The 23,731-nt window shown below is 39.5% G+C and overlaps 1 protein-coding gene and 1 long non-coding RNA gene across 2 annotated transcripts; both read left to right on the forward strand.

Annotated features, from left to right (window-relative positions):
- The first annotated feature begins 566 nt into the window (after positions 1-566).
- LOC149815536 (uncharacterized) lies at positions 567-1,383 on the forward strand. The gene is made up of 2 exons (XR_016427816.1): positions 567-680; positions 1,173-1,383. It is a non-coding gene; the product is annotated as an uncharacterized LOC149815536 (long non-coding RNA).
- Positions 1,384-20,780: 19,397 nt separating this feature from the next.
- Positions 20,781-23,261, forward strand: LOC149815537 (cytochrome P450 710A1-like). The gene has a single exon (XM_089988313.1). The coding sequence runs from the start codon at positions 21,099-21,101 to the stop codon at positions 22,554-22,556; it is 1,458 nt and encodes a 485-aa protein (XP_089844439.1). The 5' UTR covers positions 20,781-21,098; the 3' UTR covers positions 22,557-23,261.
- The last annotated feature ends 470 nt before the right edge of the window (positions 23,262-23,731 follow it).

A 23,731-nucleotide genomic window follows, 5' to 3' on the forward strand; every position in this document is an offset into this window, starting at 1 on the left:
AAGACCCAGTTTCGTAACGAGTAGAATGTCTATCTTCTATCAAAACTTTCACTCAAGACACCTAAGTGAGATCCAAAACCGACTACCGGTTAGAACATTGGTTTCACGTGACAGGACCAAGTTCGGATCCTATCAATAGGGAATACGTCCAAGTTCAGATCTGTACCTAGGGATGGCAGTTTACCCGGGGAAAGCGGGCCCCCGCCCCGCCTCATCCCGTTTGGACCGGGGATGAAGGGTATGAAACGGGGATGGAGGCGGGGACGAAGGTTAAAATCCATCCCAGTCCGAGGGTGGAGGCGGGGATGGACGTGCACTTTTCCCCACCCCGCCACGATCCCCGCCCCAACCCCGCCCCGACCACTTTTCCCCGCAATATCCCCGCCCCGCCTCATCCCCGTTTGAACCGGGGATGGAGGACATGAAACGGGGATGAAGGCGGGGATGGAGGATAAAATCCATTCCCGGCCGGGGATGGAGGCGGGGGTGGAGGATAAAATCTTGAGGCGGTGCGGGGGTGGAGACCTTGTCCCCCCGCACCGCCCCACTGCCATCCCAATCTGTACCTTGCTTAGCTGTAACGGTTCCCACATGAAGAGTATATATATAATAAATGTTTGTTTGTTCACTCTCTCTCTCTCTGGCTTGGGTGAGGGCATTAGAAGAACAGGATCGTTAAGGTGAGTATCAACTGCATCTTCTTTTCCTTTCCTTTCTTCTTTCATCTTAGCTGGTTTTTGAGTTTCGGTCACTGTGATTTTTCCCAGAAAAACGAATTCCACGGAATTTGCATTCCTTGGAATTCCAGTTCCTCTGTGTCAGTTGGATCTGCAACTGCCAAACCAGGCACGTCCTGCCAAATTCGGCAGGATGCCTCGGAATTCCTTTACCCGGCATCAAAACGGCAGGACCAAAACCAGGTCATGGAGTTTTCTTTCCCTGCACCCAAACTTAGCCTATCTTTCAGTGACAAAAACAAGGAAACTATCAAATAATTTCCTCTTCAAAAACCTCATAAATTTCTTAACTTAATTACAGTCTAATTATTTTTTGGTAAAAGTTTTATGGCATATTTCATCTCGATTGCTCAAAAAATTCTTCATCTTAAAATGGGCGATCTATTTAATATTGTAGAAACTCTTCTAATCCCATGAATTGTTGCTAAATATCAGGAATTTGTAGTTCAGAAACAGAGAAGATTAGCTAGTGGATGAAGTTTTAGAGAAGGTGAGCTTCTTTTCTTAAGAATTTTCGTCAACTTTTGTCGGTTCCTTTTAATAACTTTATCAGTATTCAGTAATTAATGAAAATGTATGCAACTCAAGTGATTTTTGCAAGATTTCCATAATGATCTAATGATTAAAATATTTCCTTTGTTATTATTATTTCTGCCAATTTGAGAGGACCACGTGGCCACTTGATGTATTCCATGTTTGGAAATGGAAAATTCTATATTAAAAAGTTCAAATAATTCACATCATATGAAAAGCACAGGATGTAGGCTATGAAAAAATTTCGTACATACGCCAGGTGAATCTAGTGCTGGTAAAATAACCGAGCAGCTTGTGACACAGCTCAGTTCAGCTGGTCATGAACTCATTCATGATTGGTTAGTATAGTTGGCGAGCCAAGCTACAAGTAGCTCATTTATCTTAAACGAGTCGAGCCTGAACACAGGGCAGCCGACTCCAGATAGATGTAATGGTGATGAATAATAACATTTTGTTAAATTGATTAGGCACAAGCAACAATTAGGCTTTTAATGAACTATTGAATTTATAATTAAGAATCACCTTGTTAATTAAGTTTGTTGAATGCTTTATTAAAGTAGTGGTTATTAGTTGTTGTTATAACACACACATATATATATATATATAGAGAGAGAGAGAGAGAGTTTCAAGGTTTTTTCATTTTATTTTTAAATTCTAACCATACAGATGTGATCTATGTACTTGATTTTTTTAGGGATCAGCTCAGCTCATTCTGACACATGGGTGGGTTTTTATAAGGTTCAAACAATCAACTGTCCAAAATCTTTGTAAAATTTTAAGGCTTTAAATATCATTTTTTCATCTAAGACACATGATCGAGGTGCGAAGAAACTGCTAAAAAACACAAGAAGGGCAGAAAACCCCATTTTGCACCTACCATTTAGTGCATATATATATATATATATATATATATATATATATATATATATATATATATATATATATATATAAGATAGATGGTGCTTGATGTGCCTAGTAGGGATGGCAGTAGACCGGGGAAAATGGGTCTCGCCCCACGTCACCCCGTTTGGACTGGGCATGAAGGGCATGAAATGGGGATGAAGGTTAAAATCCATCCCCTGCAGGTATGGAGGTGGAGATGAACTTACTCTTTTCCCCGCCCCGCCCTGCCCTGCCCCATCCCCAATCCTTCTAAGGGATGACAATAGATAGAGGGAAAATGGGGCCCGTCCCGCCTCACCCCCATTTGGACCGAAGATGGAGGACATGAAACAGGGATAAGACAGCGGGAATGGAGGTTTAGGTTTTGAGATGGGGCGGGTGGAGACCTTGTCCCCAGCCCCGATCCATTGCCATCCCTAGCGCCTAGTGTGCCTCATGAGCAATAGCATATATTTCACTCGAACTAACTCTATGGATGTGTTAAGCATTATTTGTTGTAAGTATCGTATCTTAGGCATTTTAAATAAAATCATGCAACATATTTTTGTGAACGGTGGGAGATTTACACAAATACGTTGCGAACCTTCTGAATAATTTTAACCATATTAAGAGGTTTGCAGCATATTTATGTGAACGTCGAGGGGTTCACACAAATATCTTATGAAAAGTAAAATGATCCTAAATAAGTTAGGAATCAATGATTTTGGACATGCAAATTTTTTTGGCATATTTGTGGGTTTTTGTGAGAAGACATCATTTTACAAAGATAGTAAGGTCATTTTTTGTAAAAAGAATGCATCTCAGCTAGTTTCTTTATGCCTGCTATAGCTAGTTATTTGAGTTTTCTACCTAATGCTTCAAATATAACCCCAGATCTATTTATTGCTTTGAGCAAGACTTATTTGAAATTAATTGAATGAATAATCTGAAAAAATGAGAATTTAAAAATTCATATTTCTGTGAGATTCCAGGTACTCAATAGTTTTTACTTATAGCATCAATTGCTATTCCGTGGATGTTAAGAGAGCTCAAGCTTGGCTCGGTTAAACATGAACACAAGCCCAGCCTGAACATGACAAGTTTAGTTCATTCGGTTCATTTACCAGCCCTAGATCTGACTGAACAAATTGATCTATGGCCGCTACTAGGGCTATAAATCTGGACAAGTAGGCCAAGGAGCTTCCAGCAGGAGGACCGGGGCTGGACTTGTACATGGATCCTATGTCCTTGCCTGACAAGCTAAGCTAGCCCATCATTCTGTCCTGGCTGGGTCCACAGACATGGGCAGCAGGCTGTAAAGCATACCTAGAAAATGGGCCAAAATCGTTCCCCTTACCTTTGTTTGGAGTGGACATGTCCCAACACATTAGCTGCTCTCTCATAAATTGAGAAATGCTCTAATTGGAAAATAACAGTGAAACCTGATTCTAGGGTTGCTAAGGAAATGGAAACGGGAAACGTTTAGGGAAACGGAAGCGAAAAACATGGTTTTTAGGCTCATGTAAAATGAGAAGCGAGAAACGAAATCGGAAACAAAATACGAAATATGTGAGAAGCATAAATTTTCTTGTGCAATTTTTCTTTTGAAAAAGAAAAATCAACTGTTATAAATTTAAAAATTTTGTTTGTGCAATCCCACTCCACGTTAATATACCATTGCAGGAATAGGTTTTTATATGTACATATGATTTATACAAGTGCATAAAACAAGGTGTTTATATAAATACATAATAGGAATTTAGGCTTTAATTAGAAGAGACATATTCAATAAACAAGTAAAAATAGTCTTGAAGTTACTCTCAATTAATCTAGCAAAATTACGTTCTTTTAAAATAGAAAACAATAAAAAAATATCAAAGCTTTTCTGAAAAATAAGTAATTAAAAATTTTCAATAACAAAAGCATATTTTTTTCTTTTTACATAGGGAAAAAAATTCCTATTCAAAAGAAACATATGGAAAACATGTTTCTATATCTGAGATAAACATGCCTCATGTGATAGATGATGGAAAACATGTTACACATGTCTCAAACACATTGGATTTCATGTTTCAAAAATGTGTTTCCCACGTGTAGATGAACTTTCTGGTAATTGCCTGGTTGGTAGAAGCTGTCAGTGCACGTCTCCTTGGGGTGGGACATTACGGGTTCAAACCCCAGTGGTACGTTGAATAATAACTGATGGGGTCTGCCTAACCCCAGCTTGCATTTCAAAAAAAATAAAATGCTTGTGTGTCATAGTAACGATAGGGTGCTCCCAAAGCATCTAATCTCTCTTATCTGCAGTTGGATGAATGCTGAGACATGATTAGGGATGATTAATAGTTTTAGTTTTGTGTTATCACTTGTGAAAAATGAATAAAACATAAAGTTAGATCAATGGTGACTTGTTGGTAAATTTAATTACCGCTAAAATATAGTAACTTCGTAAATCTATTAAATAATAGGGCGCATTTAAAAGCTAATTAAGTTTCTTATAATCTATGAAGTAGCAGAGACGGTTTGATTTTTCACTCCAACCACATGTAAGAACATGATTTTTTTCACTCATCAAGTTTTGGTACGTTATCAACCATTAACTTTAAAGCCTTCAAGAGTAAATGAGCTGCCTAACACTTTTTGAGCCTACCAGGCTTTACAGGGATCTTTTTTTTTTTTTGTAAAATCTAACCATACAAATGTGATTTACATACTTGATTTTATAGGAATAGACTCTTGGATGGTTTGATTCCGAGTTATAAGATATAAAAAAATCAACGGTCTACAATTTTTAAAAAATTTAATGTTTAAACAATCATCTTTTTTATTGAAAAACATGACCAATTGACCATGCCAAACACATCTGCTGGTCAAATTTGCAAAAAACAACCCGAAAACCCCTATTCGCTATTCGCTGGTGGTAGGCTGGCGGTAGAATAAAAAAGTGTTAGGCCGCTACTCCTTTTTTTATTATATATATATATATATATATATATATATATATATATATATATATATATATATATATATATATATATATATATATATAGGTGCTTCTACGTCTTGTGGACACTTGACTCACATATATCTAACCTTAAAAAGCAAAATCAAACCTTTGGATGATGTTTGAAATGTTCTATTTCTGACTCAAATATAATGTTTTATACAATTTTTAAACCACCCTTATTTTCATGAATTGTGAGCCCTTGATTTTTTCATTATCTCAAAAATGAATCTTACAGTGAATTGGATATAATACAACCTTCTAAAACATTAAATAAACCATGTTCAAAACATATGTATGGTTAAATCAACTTGCGGCCACCACAGGGTATCATGGTACATAACCACCATATATTCTCTCTCTTTAGAGAAAGATATGGTGTGCCCAAGTTTTGGTGTACCCTAATGTGAAATTACCCTAACACTACAACAAAGCAGTGGATTAGCGACAACCTCATTCTGTCGCTATTCTGTCGCTAACCGGCTTAGCGACGAAGTAGCGACGGATAGCTTACGTCACGAAATTTTTGACGTTAACCAGCGACAGAATAAATTCGTCACCAGTTCTGTCGCTAATTGTGATGGAATAACGAATGACGGATTCCATCGCAAATCTGCCGGTACTAAACGGCGACCTCGGCTTGGCGACGGATTTACAGCCGTCGCTAAATTATATGTATAGCGACAGATATATCCGTCGCTAATCCGTCGCAAACAAGAAAAAAATAAAAAAAAAATATTTGAAAATTAAATATCGAGAACGCTACAATTTATATTTCCTGTATAATTTATATTTCCTGTAAATAAAAAACAAAGTACACATAAAATTTCATATAAAAGGAAAATAAAACAATTAATCGTTCCACTTTAAAATTAACAAGTTTAATTATTTACAATTCAACAATTACATTTTCGAAACAAAAAAAAATAGAACAAATTCAACACATTAATCTAATCATCGCCAAGATTTTGTGCGTCTTCTTGTTCATTGCCTTGATCTGTCCCTTCAGCTCCGCTACGCTGATTATCGCTAGCAACCTACACAAGAAAAGAACAGTCGGTATTGATAAACAAAATATATTGAAATAAATTATACACTATATGTGATTCTATCATGTGCTCATATGTGTTCTAAGGCAGTAAAAAAACTCTATATGTGATTCTATCATGCTCATATGTGCTCTAAGGCAGGCAAAAAACTCTATATGTGATTCTATCATGAATGATATGTGTTCTAAGGCAGTAAAAAAACTCTATATGTGATTATATCATTCTCATATGTGTTCTAAGGCAGCAAAAAAAATTCTATATGTGATTCTACCATGCTCATATGTGCTCTAAGGCAGGCAAAAAGCTATATATGTGATTCGATCATGCTCATATGTGTTCCAAGGCAGTCAAAAAACTGAATATGTGACTATGGCATATTCATATGTGTCTTAAGGCAGTCAGAAAAACTCTATATGTGATTCTATCATGCTCATATATGCTCTAAGGCAAAGCAAAAAACTTTATATGTGATTCTATCATGAATGATATGTGTTCTAAGGCAGTAACAAAACTCTATATGTGATTCTAGCATGCTCATGTGTGTTTTAAGGCAGTCAAAAAACTAAATATGTGATTATAGCATGCTCATATGTGTTCTAAGGCAGTCAAAAAACTGAATATGTAATTATAGCATGCTCATATGTGTTCTAAAGCAGTCAAAAAAACTTTATATGTGATTCTATCATGCTCATATGTGCTTTAAGGTAGGCAAAAAATTGTATATGTGATTATAGCATGCTCATATGTGCTCTAAGGTAGGCAAAAAATTGTATATGTGATTATAGCATGCTCATATGTGCTCTAAGGTAGGCAAAAAACTCTATATGTGATTCTACTATGCTCATATGTGCTCTAAGGCAGGCAAAAAGCTATATATGTGATTCGATCATGCTCATATGTGTTCTAAGGCAGTCAAAAAACTGAATATGTGATTATAGCATGCTCATATGTGTTCTAAGCCAGTCAGAAAAACTCTATATGTGATTCTACCATGCTCATATGTGCTCTAAGACGGGCAAAAAGTTGTACATGTGATTCTAGCATGCTCATATATGTTCTACGGCAATCAAAAAACTGAATATGTGATTATAGCATGCTCATATGTGTTCTTAGGCAGTCAAAAAAACTGAATATGTTAAGGCAATCAAAGTTACATGAAATCTAACGACATGCAATATATTGCATGAAACTTTCATACCTGGGAGGGACCTGCAATCGAAGTTCTCCTGTTCAGCAAAAAGTTGTTGAACTCAGCTCGGAGAACGTCGGCGACGGTTTCATAGAAGTAGTCACGCATTGTGTCCTTAACGATTTGGCATACATCATCACCGAAAAGAATAGGATGTTGCTTGGAGCTTATGTCGACGAAAGAAGTTTGTGAGTCGTAACTAGAAGAAGCAATAACAGGTGAAGTGTTCATATTACTCCGAAACCCGAACACACGACCCTTTTTGAGTTCACCTGCTGCAGTCACCCATGCTGCAGGATCAAATGATGGATGTTGAGTAGCGTCATTGTCATATCGCTCTACCATCTGTTGCTCATATGCCTCCTACAAAATAATGTTTAAAGTATGCATTAATAATTAATAATAACATTCTGATAACTTGCATATTGCAATGATTATTAATAGAATAAATACATATTGTTGTCGTTCTCGCCTTCTCTGATATGAAGTCTCCCATGGTCTTCCGTTTATGTGTTTCAACAAACACATCCTTATATGGTACAATGCCTCTTTTTTCTACTTCCTACGAAGTTAAATGATAAAAGATTTAGTTAACAAGTTTGCAACAATACTTATAAAATTAATATTATATATTAATGAGTTACCATTTTCTTCAGGTGGCTCCCAAATGTCTTAGATCCACCTGTGTGTAGATGGGCTTCAAGCATTTTCGCTCGATTTTGTGCAGCATTCGCATAATGATCCACCAAATTATCGCACATTCCATCCCAATAATCTCTCCTGATAGTAATAGGGTCATGGCCCTTCCACTGTAGTGGATCATCTATTCCGCCAGATGTTTTTTTTGTTGCAGTCTTTATATTGTGCAGCATGACTGCAAATCGATTGACAGTCACCCTCTGCCACACCTTCCTTGCATCATGTTCCTCCACCGTAGTCGTGAAGCGATTCGAAGCCTATATATATTTTCAAAAAGTTAGTAGACATGATTATAAAAAAAAAATATAAAACACATTAACTATGACAAACAACTGTATACCGTGAATGAGGACCACAATTTGTCTATCACCTCTTTTGGATACTCTTTTCATTGAGCGACTGGTCCTGATAGATGTTGAAGAAGTGAATTCCTAATCTCGTGTACTACTTCTTGTAGCTCAAACCTCGTGTTGTATATGAATTGGTACACAGTAAATATCAATATAAAATATTTATAAGATATGCAATAATTAAAAATGAAATACTTACGGTCGATTATCGATATACATTATTCGAATGAGTCTTCTTGTGCCAGACTGAGAAGACCCTGCATCCTGTGTTGGTTTCTGACTTGTGTGATCAACTGATGTAGGTGGGTCGTGTACAGGCGAAACATCATCTGTAAAAAAATATGTTAGAAATTCTCAGAATGCGCATTTCAACTAATCAAGCATCCAATTAGTTAAATAATAAACCTATCACAGGAGCCCGTGAAGATAAAGGTTGGGCCTGGCTACTACTCGATGAACGACCACTGTAACCTCCATGAACCATATTCTAACAAATAACAAATGTCATACAATACATTCAAATAATTTACATCAAGTATTACAATACATTCAAATCATTCACATCAAGTATTGCAATACATTCAAATGATTCGCAACAAGTATTACAATACATTCAAATAATTCAAATCATTCACATCAAGTACAATACATTCAAGTTATTCACATCAAGTATTACAATACATTCAAGTCATTCACATCAAGTATTGCAATACATTCAAGTCATTCACATCAAGTATTACAATACATTCAAGTCATTCACATCAAGTATTGTATAGACTAAGTCTAACATTTCACACTTCCATTGCGAAGTTCTGATGAGTACGATCAAAGTGCTTCCAAGTTTCAGTGTCAACAGAATGCGTGATCTTGTTTTCATCGTGTCAAACTTTATTTACATGACATTTAATGTGTTTAGCTGTCCTTGAAGACATATACAATCGTTGCAATCTAGGAGTGATAGGAAAGTAGCAGAGCAACTTGTATGAAACTTCCTTTGATCTCGTGCTACCATTGCCTCTTGTCTTTGGTTTGAACCGAAGATGCCCACATGACGGGCATGATATGTTGTTTTTCTGATCCTTGAAATACAACATGCAATGATTTGGAGAAGCATCAATCTTTTTATACCCCATACCTAGAGCGTTGACCATAACTTTCACACGATAGAAATTTTGTGGCAATTTCTCATCTTTGGGCAACATACTCTTCACAATTATACACAAACGGTCGAAACATGATTGACTCAAATTATACTCGAACTTCAAATTCATTAGTTGAAGAACTGCAGACAAGATAGTGTGACTCTCGCAACCGTTCTAAAGTGGCTCATCAACATCTCTAAGTAAATCATAAAATCTACTAGCTGCATCGTTTGGTGATTCTTCATCTACGACAGTTCTTACATCACTAGGACTCATAGCAGAACCCAATTCTATTCCTGCGGCATCAAATATCAAATCCATATATGGATTATTGTGCACCACATTCACCTGTGCATCAGAATTGTTTTTAAATTCTTCTCCATGAAACGTCCAATTTTGATAATCACTCACAAAACCCTTCCTGTATAGGTGATGTCTAACGCCATGAGGTTCTACAAATCGATTATTCTTACAAATCTTGCAGGGACTCCTAATCCGACCTATGAGATCCACTGTACTGACACTTGCCATTGAAAATTCAATAAAACTTTCAACACCATCTATATATTCATGCAATAACTCATTGTCCATTATCCTACGGTACATCCATTCACGGTTTGCAGTCATTTTCGTATGTTGTTTCGAATAATAACCTAACCAGTTAAAAGAGAACCACCAGAATGCTATGATGAAGAAAATATCAAATTTATCATGCAATATATGATGTCATACAATAACAAGAATTATGATGCATGCATTGATAACTTAATATTTTCATGTGCAAACTATTAATGACACGATACGTTCATTTGAAGCATGCTTTCATTATACAATTTCACATGGAAGCCATAATCAAATTGAAAGTAACTACATGCAAGCATGTATACAATTACATCAAACATTGCAATACATCAAAATCATTCATATCAAACAAATGTCAAACATGTACCTGCAGCAAACACACTTCAATATTCTACTAACTACTACCATGCCTAGCATGGAATCCGTACTCAAAAAATAAGAACACTCCTATTCTCATACATTAAAATCATGCTCAGCATGATCTCCGAACTCTAACAAAGCAGCCTTAGATATCAACAACTAAGTGAGTGTGTGAACAATAAAGTGTTACATCTAATAAATTAAATAATATGTGATGCACTTGCATCACTTACTCACCACGGGTATTTACCCGATTTGCATTGTTTTTGTCACTTACTTACCACGGGTGGCTAAGCACAAGCGGGTTCCGTTGAGAAATCTGCAAAAAACACTATTTTAAAATGAAGTCACCACCTGCCGAAAAAAAAACCCAAGGCAAATGAAAACATCTTGCATAGGCCTTGAAAAACCCAACACCCAATGACCTACCGAAACGCATGGGGTCGACCCCCTACCGAAAAACGCATGGGGTCGGCCACCTGTCGGAAACGCAGGGGGTCGACCCCCTACCGGAATGCAGGGGGTCGACCCCCTGCAGGAACGTAGGGGGTCGACCCCCTGTCGGAACAACAAGGGGTCGACCCCTTGGTGAAACAGCGGAGGGTCGACCCCCCTGCCGGAACAGCAGGGGGTCGACCCCCTGCTAGAATTTTAAAATTTACCTGCGCATCTTCGGGCGGCGGCGGAAGGCTGACGGGGATCGGCAGCCGGCGACGATGGATGGTGGGGGCCGGAGAGAGGCCGACGGAACGGATAGGGCGGTGGGAGGGAGAGGGTGACGGGCGGGAGCAGCGAAAGAAGAAAAGAAAAAGAGGGCTGGGATTAGGGGTTATGCAACATTTAGCGACAGATTAATTTCGTCGCTAAGCCGCCGTAAATCAAAACACAAAAATAGCGACGAAATATATTCCATCACCAATTTCGTCGCTAAATCGCGATGAAATATTTTCCGTCGCAAAAGACATTGCTAAATGGTGCATTCATTACGACAAAATATTCTCTCGTAAAATCTGTAGCTAATTAGCGACGGATTTTGCGACGGGATACTTTTCGTCGTTATTTTCGTAAATTTCATTGATTATAGCGACAAATGTGTTTCTCTCGTTAATCTGTCGCTAACTAGCGACAAAATTATTCTGTCGCTAACTAGCGACAGAATTATTCCGTCGCTAAATTCTATCACTAATCACCTATTTTCTTGTAGTGTAAATTGTCCAATCAAATGGTCAATGGTCAAAACACCCCAACAAATGTGATCAATATGATTTGTTTAATAAAAGCATATTTTAGATCATATCATTACAATTTGTAAAAAAAATGTTTAATGGCATAAAAAATTCAATATCTTATAATGCGGCAAAATTTCATGAATATGTTGCGATCACTTAGGAGATTAACAATATATTTGTGCAAACCTCTTGACATTCACACAAATATGTTGCAAACCTCCAAACATGATTAAAATCACTAAGAAGGCTCACAACATATTTGTGCAATTTTTAGACGTCACAAATATGTTGTGAAGCTCCAAATATGGTTAAAATCACTGAAGAAATTTACAACATATTTGTGTGGGCCTCCTAATGTTCGCAGAATATGTTATGAACCTCCGAATATGGTTAAAATTAACAAAATGAAGAAAGATTGATTTTTCAAAACAATAATCATATTTTTCTCTTATCATTTCATATGACATTTACACGTTTTATATATACATGTACATTATTATTGTTGTTACATTTGTGGTAACAATAAATGATGAATGACAAAATGTAACAACATTTGATATAATCCCTAACAACGCACATAATGGCTCTCGTATGATCTTCAGCTAACAACTCAAATAACTGCTCACATATGATCTTCAGCGTATGACAACGCACATATGATTCCATGTTATCTTCAGGTGTAATGCCTCTCGTATGATCTTTAGCTAACAGCTCAAATAACTGCTCACTATGATCTCCATCGCATGACAACGCACATATGAGTCCACATTATCTTCATGTAATATCTGAGTTGGTTGTAACCACATTTGTTGCTTTATTGGCTACATGTACATTATTGATAACATCTGCATGTGTGTTATCGATAATGTCATGATCCTTATCGCTGATACGCTCCCTCAAACTCGGTTGGGGGGAATCCCACAAACCAAGTTTGGGTCATAAAGTTACAAAGGATAGTCGAGTGAGAGTCTTCGTGAAAATATCAACGACTTGAAATACAGAAGGAACAAAGCGCGTAATTAACTGACGGAGACCAACTTTTTCTTTCACAAAATGATAATCAAGCTCTATATGCTTAGAGCGATTATGAAACACAGGATTGATAGTGAGATGAAGAGTCGAGAGATTGTCATAAAATAGAGTGGGCGGGTCTGAGAGAAATAACCCAATGTCGAGCAAAATGAATGATACCCATGTTAATTCAATAGTGGTGGAAAGCAAGCACACGGTATTTTGCTTCAGTACTGGAGCGGGCTACGGCGGGCTGTTTCTTGGAGCTCCATGAGATGCAATTGTCACCTAAATAAATACAAAATCCAGAGGTGGACCGACGCTTGATATGACATCCTGCCCAATCTGCATCAGAGAAGCCATACAAAACAAGAGTTTTGGGACATGATATGAATCCCATGACTTAGAGAACCCTCGACATACCCAAGAATTAGTTTGACTAGTTGGAAATGGTGGTTTGTCAGGGCATCATGCATTGGTAAACATGATTGACAATGTAGGCAATATTGGGGCAAGTGAAGGTGAGATATTGGAGGCTCTTGACTAGACTTTGATAGTAACGGGGATCAGAGAACAACATGTCATCTGTGAAAGTATAGGAATTTTCGACCATGGGCATTGTTGCAATCAGTCAAGTTTGCCCGATCAAATATGTCGAGAGCATATTGGGATTGATTAAGAAAAATACCGCCTGCAAAACGTTGAACTTGTATACCAAGGAAATGATGGAGATCCCCGAGGTCCTTCATAGCAAACTCAGAGCTTAACCGTTGAATGAAGTTAGATAAAAAAGTGGGATGATCATCGATGATGATGATGTTGTCGACGTAAAGGATAAGTAAAATGGTTTCTCTTGAATGATGGTAAATGAATAAGGAGGAATCGACAGTACTACAATAAAACTCCAAACAAAGTATAGGTAGTCACTGAACTGATTGAACCAAGTGTGCAATGATTGCTTTAACCCATACAAACTGTGTTTGAGTTTGCACACATGACTAGGCTTGGTGGGATCTTCAAATGCATGTGGTTGTCGCATGTACACATGATCTACAAGAAGGCATTTTTAACGTCAAGGTGATAGATTGTCCATCCATGAGCAACAGCTATTGACAAGGCAACTCGAATGGTTGCCAGCTTAATCACTAGTGAGAATGTTTTTAGAAAATCAATGACGGCAACTTGGTTGTAGCCTTTTGCAATGAGTCATGCTTTGAGCCGCTTGAGGGAACCATTGGCACGAGTCTTCATTTTAAACACCCATTTGCAACCTACAATGTTCATGTAGGGCAATGGGAAAACTAGCTCCCAAGTCCCTGTTTGGTGGAGAGCGGACATCTCCTCCATCATTGTTTCAAACCATCCAGGATGCTTGAGTGTTGCCTTGATAGACTTAGGTTCAAGAGGACCTGTAAGTGTGGCCAACATGAGATATTTGGGGTTAGGTTTGAACACACCTGCCTGTGAATGGTTAGTTGTAGTATGAGTAGCACAAACAATTGTAGGTGGAGGGCTGGTAACAACATGATCATGACCAAGTTTAGGCTGCTACTAGTCGGTCGGTCCTTCATATTCCAGTGTAATGGTTTCAGTCTCGGCATGAAGGAAGTCGTCCATGATATGAGGCTGGTCTTGTTCGACAACATGATATATTGGTTGATGTGGGACAACGTGTTGTGGAACATTAGTGGATGACGGATTTGGAGTACCTGGAAACCCAGATGAAAATTCAATCAATTTATGCGATGGTAAATGCTGAATGGATGCTAACTTGGGATCCTAGAATGGCATGACGCTCTCGTCGAATATCATATGTCGTGATATGTAAATGTGCCATGAAAGAACATGCAAGCAACGATAGCCCTTATAATGTTGACTATAGCCAATGAAAGCACACGACAATGATCGTGGATTGAGCTTGTTAGAGGTGTACTCTCGTAGGTATGGGAAACATCTGCAACCAAAAATTCTCATATATCCATAATCTGGTATCTTACTTTTCAATTTCTCAAATGGTGATTTCATTTTTAAACGTCGTCTAGGAATTTTGTTTATAAGCCAAACAACAGTTTTGAAAGCTTCGACCCAATACCTTTGGGGTACGTTTGCTTGAAACATCATTGAGAAGCCCAACTCAGTGATGTTTCTATGTTTGCGATCTGCCTGGCCATTTTGTTCCGGTGTGCTAGGACGCGAGATACTATGGTGTATCACATTATCTTGAAAAACTCTGTCATTTTATTATTAACTAATTTTTTGCCACCATCAAATTGAAAATTTTTGATCTCTTTCTCAAACTGTCTTAACCATCTTTCTAAAATCATCAAAGCAATCCACAAAATTTAATTTTTGTTTAAGTGGATAAATATAAGAAAATCTAAAATGATTGTCTATCAAAATGACATAATATTGAAAACCTTGGTTTGATCTTATTGGTGCAAGGCCCCATAGATCACAATGAATCTTATTAAAAGCATGTTTGCAGGTAAAATCAAATTCCATGAATGAGAGTTTAGATGCACTGGCAATGACGCAACTAGTGAAAATGCTTTTACACTTATTGGAAAAACTAAAACTACTAGTTGTCAATTTATTTTTCTTCAAAAAATTGACGACGTCCATGTGAGAGTGACTGAGCCTTTGGTGCCAACAATCATCACTGACAATCCGAAACCGAGTAGAGAAAAATGCTTCTTGTGATCTTGGCTTTAATATGTATAAGTCCTCACTCTTATGCCCCTTTGTGATCATTGATTTTGTGTTCTTGTCCTTTATCAAAAAAACATCAGCAGATAATTTAACAATTAGTGGTTGTTCTTCTGTTAACTGACTGATTGAAATCTTTTATTTTTATTTTTGGGACTACCAACACATTTTCTAAGTGTAATCCATTTTTGTTTAGCTTAATATCTCTTGAACCAATAGGGGATATTGCTAATTTATCACCATTTTTTAACATGATTTTCTCTGGTCCTTCATATTTAACAAGATTTTGAAGTTTACCTGGATCTGATGTCATGTGAGAAGACGCACCAATATCGGGGAACCATGCATGGTCATCCTGCTTGTCATAGATTCCCATGGGTGCCATAGCTTGTTGAACGTCTTCAGCATGGTAGGTTTGGTTGAACCGGTGCCAGCATTTTAGCGCAGTATAATTGAGCTTGAAACAAATTTGACAGATAGTGTCCTTTTCCTTTTGGGATCCTTTGTATGCTATATGGGATTAATTGTTATTGGCTTGGTTGGCCTGTTAATGAGGTCTTGTCAAATTATTAGTTTTGCTAGAACTGGCTCCTTGGCGGGAGGCTTGTTGCCCAAATTGAGCAAATTTGCTTCCCCTCGAAGAGAACCTTTTGTTGGGTCCTCAACTTCCTTGTCGCTGCCCAAAGAAGGCAACGTTGTTGTTTGTGGCCTCTGGATGCTTGACTGCATCATGAAAGTTCCTCATGGTTTCGTGACTTTGAAGTAGAGGGATTATCTTCCTATATGATGGAGTGGGCGGCTTCAGCATAGTGATGACAAATAACTCGTAACCTGATCCGTGTCCATTCAAGAGATTGAAAACTTTTGTTTGTTCACTTACCTGTTTTTTAGTTGCCACCAACTCGTCATAGATGTTCTTAAAACCTCTAATATATTCAACGATAGATGAATTTTGCCTGTGATCATCTATAGTTGTTGGATTAGGTAACACTCTCTTTCATGAGAGTCAATAGCGAATGATTCCTCCAATGTGACCCAAACTTGGGCAGCAGTTTCTTGACCTACGATTAGGCCAAGAACCTCTTCAAATAGAGTTTTGGTGATCCAGCCCCTTAAAAGTCAATCAAACTTCTTCCCTGCCCTGAACACTGGATTTTTTGATATTTTTTCAAGAAATTCAGGTGTGGGGGAGCTGATGATAGGTTATGGCATAGAAGTTTCGTCATTGATGAAACCAAGAAGATCATGACTTTCTATCAATCCCAAAATTTGGGTCTTCTACACGAAGTAATTGGATTGACTTAGCTTGAGGGGGACAAAATTTCCCACGTTTAGCGTGGATGGGTAAGAATAAAGTGGCTGGAATGGTGCAGGGACTATAGGTGAAGAAGAAGTCATTTGAGATTGCGAGAATTATAGTAGACAATGTCTCTATCATGGCTCTGATACCATAACAAAATGAAGAGAGATTGATTTCTCATAACATTAATCGTATTTTCTCTTACCATTTCAGATGACATTTTACACATTTTATATATATGTATACATTACTGTTGTTGTTACATTTGTGGTAACAGTAAATGATGAATGACAAAATGTAACAACATTTGATCTAATCCCTAACAACGCACATAACAACTCTTTTATGATCTTTAGCTAACAACTCAAATAACTACTCATGTACAATCTTCATCCCATGACAATGCACATATGATTCCATGTTATCTTCACATGTAACGACTCTCATGTGATCTTCAGCTAACAACTCAAATAACTGCTCACTATGGTCTTCATCACATGACAGTGCACGTATGAGTTCACGTTATCTTCAGATGATATCTGAGTTGGTTGTAACCACATTTGCTACTTTATATGCATTATCGATAACATCTGCATGTGTGTTATCAATAACGTCCTGATCCTTATCGCTGATAAAAATTATCGAGGAGATTCGTAATATATTTGTGCGGACCTCCTGACGTTCGAACAAATATGTTGCAAACCTCTTAATATGGTTAAAATCATTGAGGAGATTTGCATCATATTTTTGTGGACCTCTTCGTGTTCGCACAAATATGTTGTGAACCTTCAAATGTGATTAAAGTCACTTAGGAGATTCACATAATATGTGTGCATGCAGACCTCTCGACATTCAAAGGAGTTGCATATGATATTTACGGAACCTTCTGATATTCACACAAAATATCTCATGAACCTCCAAATGTTTATAGTCGCATGACTTCAGATTTGTATAAAATGCTTGTATTTTTTTTTACAACTCCCTTTTGCCCCTCAAGAGAACCCTAACTGTGTGTTATCCCAATTCTCTATAATTCTTGGGTGATTTGTGATAATGTCGGCATGTTCACGCAACTATCACATGAATCTTCTTAATTATTTTTAACATATTAAGAGGTTCACATGATACTTGTGCAAATGTCAAGAGGTGTGTGTAGATATTGTGTGAATCACCTAAGTGATTTTAACTACATTCTGAGGTTCACAACATATTTATACGAACGTGAGGAGCTCTGTGCAAATATGTTGTGAATCTCCTTGGTGATTTTAACCATATTCGGAGGTGGATAACATATTTATGTGAACGTTAGGAAGTTTGCGCAAATATATTGTGAATCTCGTTGGTGATTTTAATTATATTCAGAAGTTTGCGACATATTTGTGTAAACGTTAGGAAGTTTACGCAAATATGTTGTGAATCTCATAATTAATTTTAATCATACTCGCAACATAATTGTGTGAACGTCATGAGGTCCGCACAAATATATTATGAATTTTTCAGTAATTTTAATTATATTAAGAGGTTTGCAACATAAGGCAGGGTGGTCGTGGAGCCCTACCTGTGATTTTCTTTCCTTTGGCGAGGATTTCTTATCATAAAAAATATATTTATGCAAACATCAGGATGTCCACGTAAATATGTTTGTGAAGGGTAAAATGATCCTAAATAAATTGAGAATCAGTGATTTTTGGGCATGCGGATCTTATTCATATGCAAATCAGATTTCGATAAAACATAATCTAGATGATATCCTATCCATTTTTCACCCTATGCATTCCCCTTAGAAAGACTATCTTGCGCGCATCGCATCCGGCAGGCTGCATGAGACCCACTCAGACCCAGATCTTGATGGATCTCCAGTTTCAAATGGTTTTAGAACCAAATTTGTCTTTGTGATATGCCGATGTCATGAGTGGGTGTCAATGTGTTGGGTATGACTCGATCCAGCTGACCCATACAGGATCCGGTGAGGTTAGGGTTTGGTAACAAAGGAAGGGGTCCAATTAACTATCTGGTTCGGATCCATGAGGTCCGATTATTAAAGGGACAACGTATGGTTTATGAAATTTTATATCAAACCCGGATCTGACCTGAGTTCTGATTAAGATCAGCAATCTTTTTAATGTAAATAGCTTAAAAACATATTCTTTTACTGGGTAACCGGTTCTGGTTTATGTAATCTTTATTGGATTCAGGTATAATTTTTCTTATGAAAAATCCGATCAGATCCGGATTCAGATTACACCTCAGTCGAATCCCGGACTGAATCGACCCATTTTAGCGGAAATCCGATCCGTTGAAACTCCTAAATTCATGCATATCTGTATAACACTTTCAAAGCTTGTTGTTTTCTGGTTCCCTTCTTTACTGTGTATAACAGTGTCAAAGCTTGTCAGGGCCCGAAACCCGATATCATCCGTGCCTGATTTTCTTTGGCACCTCGTTACACCAAAAGGACACCGTTCGGGTCAGACTGTTCCGTCAGAGCACCTATGGATGCCGTTGATCTCAAGATGAACGGCATCCAAAACCTGTACAAATGGGGATGCCATCACTTGGATGGCCTCACTGTTTTTTTTTTTTCGATGCGGTTTGCATTTCGGATGGATGGCATGAAATACTTTTAAATGAATGGCTCACAATGAGCCTTATTATTGTTTTGATGGGTATCGCTCGTTTCTTAAGATGACTGACATCCTTTTTATTTATTTTTTTCACAGAGAAGATTGGGGACCCCTACCAGTTAGTTACACAGACAACCATATATCCTTGGGTTTCGAACTTGCAACGTCCCAACAAGGTGACGTGCACTAACTGTTCCTGCCAGACAAGGGGCCCCCCCTGTCGGTTTGCTCGTATTCTTGGAGAAATGGGAAGGGATGCTTCCTTCTGTTTTCTTTGGACTGGACTTTCTAGAGAATTCTTGGTCATCTAGGTGTTTCTAGATTAGGGTGGTACGCAGACCTTTGAATGGTTGTGATTAGGTTAGGGTGTTGGTGATCACCTTGTGATCGACGGTTGTGATTTTCTTGCCGACATTTGAATGGTTGTGATTAGGTTAGGGTGCTGGTAATCACCTTGTGATCGACGGTTGTGATTTTCTTGCCCCGTTGTGGGTCCTATTCCTATAGTCCCATGGTCAAGGGTTTAACTGTATGTTGGTCAGAGATGATGGGGGGATAAAAGAAATAGGGCACGACTCTCTGAGAAGCATGATAAAACTTGGGGTTCACATTTGTCATGCATATATACTCGCATTTTCACAACCGTTGGATCGTCTTGCTAGATTGCAGTTTTGCTGACTTCTTCCTCTTCTCTGTTTGCCCTTCTGACAATTCTCTCCTCTCACACACACACTTTTTACTCTAATGCACTGGTTGACGCATGCACTGACAGTTGGCTGAATTCATATGACAATTTTCTATTTTTCTCTGCATATTTTGAACGTTGACTTTTTGTTTTCTTTTTTATCTGTTGGTTTTTGAGACTAGTGTTTGTTTGTGAGTGGATTTCTATTTCTGTAGTTACATTGTACCAACACAACCCTCGCCTTCATGAAAGAATGACAGAGTAGCCTGACATGTTATAAAGCAAACAAAATGGAACCAACATGATCGACCCAGTTGGGCTAAGATTGAAGGTTTGACCAAGCAAGTCTTTGCAACTAATTGGGTTCGTATCAATTTGTTGGCATGGCTCAACACAAGCAAGTTGGTTTTTAGGCCAAATAAACATTCTCGAGCTTGACTCTAGGCCGCATGGCTCAAACAAATTTTGTAATCCTGGCACCCTCCAGGACATGTTGGTCCTTTTAGAATAACTATTGGACACTTCAGTCCATCGATCTCAGCATGCACACACACTGAAGCAATGATGAATCATACCGACACGAACATTAAAAAAAAAAACAATTACCATTGGTTTTTTTTTTCTATTACATTATTTTTTATTTATTTTTTATCTTCTGACTAAAATTAAAGTCTCTCTCTCTAGTGGAGCCGTGTACAGGCAGGCATCCAAGGCAACAGGATTCCCCGGTTCTGCAGGCTCCTCTTTACTTGGCGGCTGTCGTCTTCAGCACAGTAACCATTTACTCCGCCACCCGACCCTCAACACTATAACCCCCCTCCACTGCACCATCCCATCCCAACGAAACCCAGTCCCTTCCTTCATTCCCGTTTCCTCCATACCCACCTGCCCAACATTCCCCCTCTTCCACCCCTTTTCTTCCCATACACCATCTCCTCAATCCAAAACACCCTTCTCTCCACTGATCCAACAGCCAACATCTCCATCCCCCCATTAGGTAAGGCTCCTTCTCTCTATGGAGACCCTCCTGTGGCTGACCCCGACGGACGTCCTCCTCCTCTTCTTCTTCCTCCTCTTCGCCGTCCACCACCTGGCCTACACACGGAAGAAGTCCTCCATCCCCGGGCCTGCCTTCACCCTCCCCTTCCTTGGCAACGCCCTCTACCTGGTCTTTAACCCGACCCGCTTCTGGGACGAGCAGGCCCGCCTCGCCCGGTCCTCCCCTCTCGGCCTCTCCGCAAACTTCATCCTCGGACGCTTCATGGTCTTCATCCACGACGCCGACCTCTCCCACCGTGTCTTCGCCAACGTCAGCCAGGGCGTACTCCACCTCATCGGCCACCCCTTCGGCAAGAAGCTCTTCGGCGACCACAACCTCATCTACCTCACAGACCAGGAGCACAAGGACCTCCGCCGCAGCATCGCCCCAAACTTCACCCCTCGCGCCCTCTCCTCCTACCTCGCCGCCCAGCAGTCCATCGTCCGGGCCCACCTCCGCTCCTGGCTCGCCCACCACCCCCCGACCGAGCCCATCCCTCTCCGCCCCCTCTGCCGCGACATGAACCTCGAGACCTCCCAGACCGTCTTCGTCGGTCCCTACCTCTCCCCCGAGTCTCGAACTCGGTTCAACTCCGACTATGCCCTCTTCAACTCCGGCCTCATGGCCCTCCCCGTCGACCTCCCAGGCTTCGCCTTCCGCCGCGCCCGCCTCTCCGTCTCCCGCCTCGTCGACACCCTCGCCGGCTGCGCCGCCCTCAGCCGGGCCAGGATGTCCTCCGGGATCCAACCCGAGTGCCTCATGGACTTCTGGATGCAGGACGTGATCGCCGTGGGCCGGACCGACCGCGAGGTTGGCGGACACGTCTTCGACTTCCTATTCGCCGCTCAGGACGCCTCCACCTCCTCCCTCCTCTGGGCCGTGTCCATGCTCGAGTCGCACCCGGACGTCCTCTCCCGTGTCCGCGCCGAACAAGCCCGGATCCGACCCGACCCGGACGCGTTCGTCTCCGCCGACCAGATCGCTGCCATGACCTATACCCGGATGGTGGCCAAGGAGGTGGTCCGCTTCCGGCCTCCGGCGACGCTCGTGCCGCACATCGCCGCCTGCGACTTCCCTATATCGGACGGCTACACGGTGCCGCGGGGCGCGATCATCTTCCCGTCGCTGTACGAGGCCGTGTTCCAGGGTTTCTCGGATCCGGATCGGTTCGACCCGGACCGGTTTTCGGAGGAGCGAAGGGAGGACGAGGTGTTCAAGCGCAATTGGCTGATGTTCGGATCTGGCCCCCACCAATGCGTGGGCCAGCGGTACGCCCTGAACCACCTGGTGCTGTTCATCGCGATGTTCGTGACCCACTGCGACTTCAAGAGGGCTCAGACCGACGGCTGCGACGACATCGCCTACAAGCCCACCATCGTACCCAAGGACGACTGTACGGTCTTTCTCTCCCCACGCAAGAAGCTCGTTGACTGAACATTTTATATCGCACCCAAGCGTCAAGCTCGTGGATGATCTCGCTGCCAGTTGTAATGAAAAAAGGGCAATGTCTTCAAATTAATGGGGAAGGGTAAATTTAAGTCTTCTTTTTCCAATAGGCTTTTAAAGCGGTGCCGGGAAGATTTGTCAGGCTTGTTTTTAGTAGTCGCTTCTTTCTTTCTTTTCTTTTGTTTTTTGTTTTACTTAATGTTGGGGTTGAATGTTATTCTTTTTCTTTTTTTTTTGTATTTTGTTGTCGTTGAGAGGGTGGTTGGTTGTATAGATTGGTAGGATTCTTTCGTTGTGTAGTTTATTTTAAAATTTGGAAAAAAATTGAAGAAAAAGAAAAAAAGATGTCTGTTTGTGTTTGATTTATTGTGGTTTGTGTTTTAATTAATTATTTTTTATTTGCTATTTTTTTTAATTGTCCATTTGGCTTTTATTATGCTGCTTATGTTGTGGCTATTGGTTGCTGGGACGGTTTGGACCATGGGTTTATGTGCGTGGGCAAGAGCGGTTTAGGGCACTAGTTTTAATGGAAGAGTGAATTGGGTCGGTTCTTGGATTGTTCGGCCTGAATTGGGCTTGTCCTAGTTTTGGAGTCTTCTATTCAAATGTCTTAGCCACTTTCCCATTGTATTGAATGAGTTGTTTCAAGCTCCCAACTTGGGTGATACGGCAAATGGAATCAATGATGTGATCCCTCAGACCATCAGAAAAAAACAAAAAAAAACTCGTCTACTTGGGTAGTATCATAGTGACAAACGTTTTAAACCGCAAATTCTCGTTTTTTAAAAAACTTGCGAGTCCGGCAAAATCTTGGCAATAAAAAAATAAATTAAAAAATATAAAAGTTATTTTTTATAAGAAAATATTGATAAAAATTATTTAAAAATAAAAAATACACATTTTTTTGTGATAAATAGTCGTTTAAAATGTAAATATCGTGTTTAATTCACGATATTTATGTTTTTTTAATAAATCTTGCGAGATTTTGAAAATCTCGTGAGAAATTGTCGTTTTAAACTTTCTGGCAATTTCTCATGATATTAATATTTGTAACACTGGGTAGTATCAGGTGTGCAAACCCCAAGGTGAAGGTGTGTTTGATATTAGAGATTTTCATGAAATGAACTCGGTCTGTTTTGCCAAACTAGCCTGATATGTGGTGA

This window comes from Nuphar pumila, chromosome 15, assembly GCF_984573655.1.
Source record: "Nuphar pumila chromosome 15, dmNupPumi1.hap1.1, whole genome shotgun sequence".
In the NCBI taxonomy this organism is placed as follows: Eukaryota; Viridiplantae; Streptophyta; class Magnoliopsida; order Nymphaeales; family Nymphaeaceae; genus Nuphar; species Nuphar pumila.

What these genes read in the sequence shown, in the direction of transcription:
- LOC149815537 (XM_089988313.1), top strand. Translation starts at nt 21,099, where the DNA reads ATGGAGACCCTCCTGTGGCTGACCCCGACGGACGTCCTCCTCCTCTTC.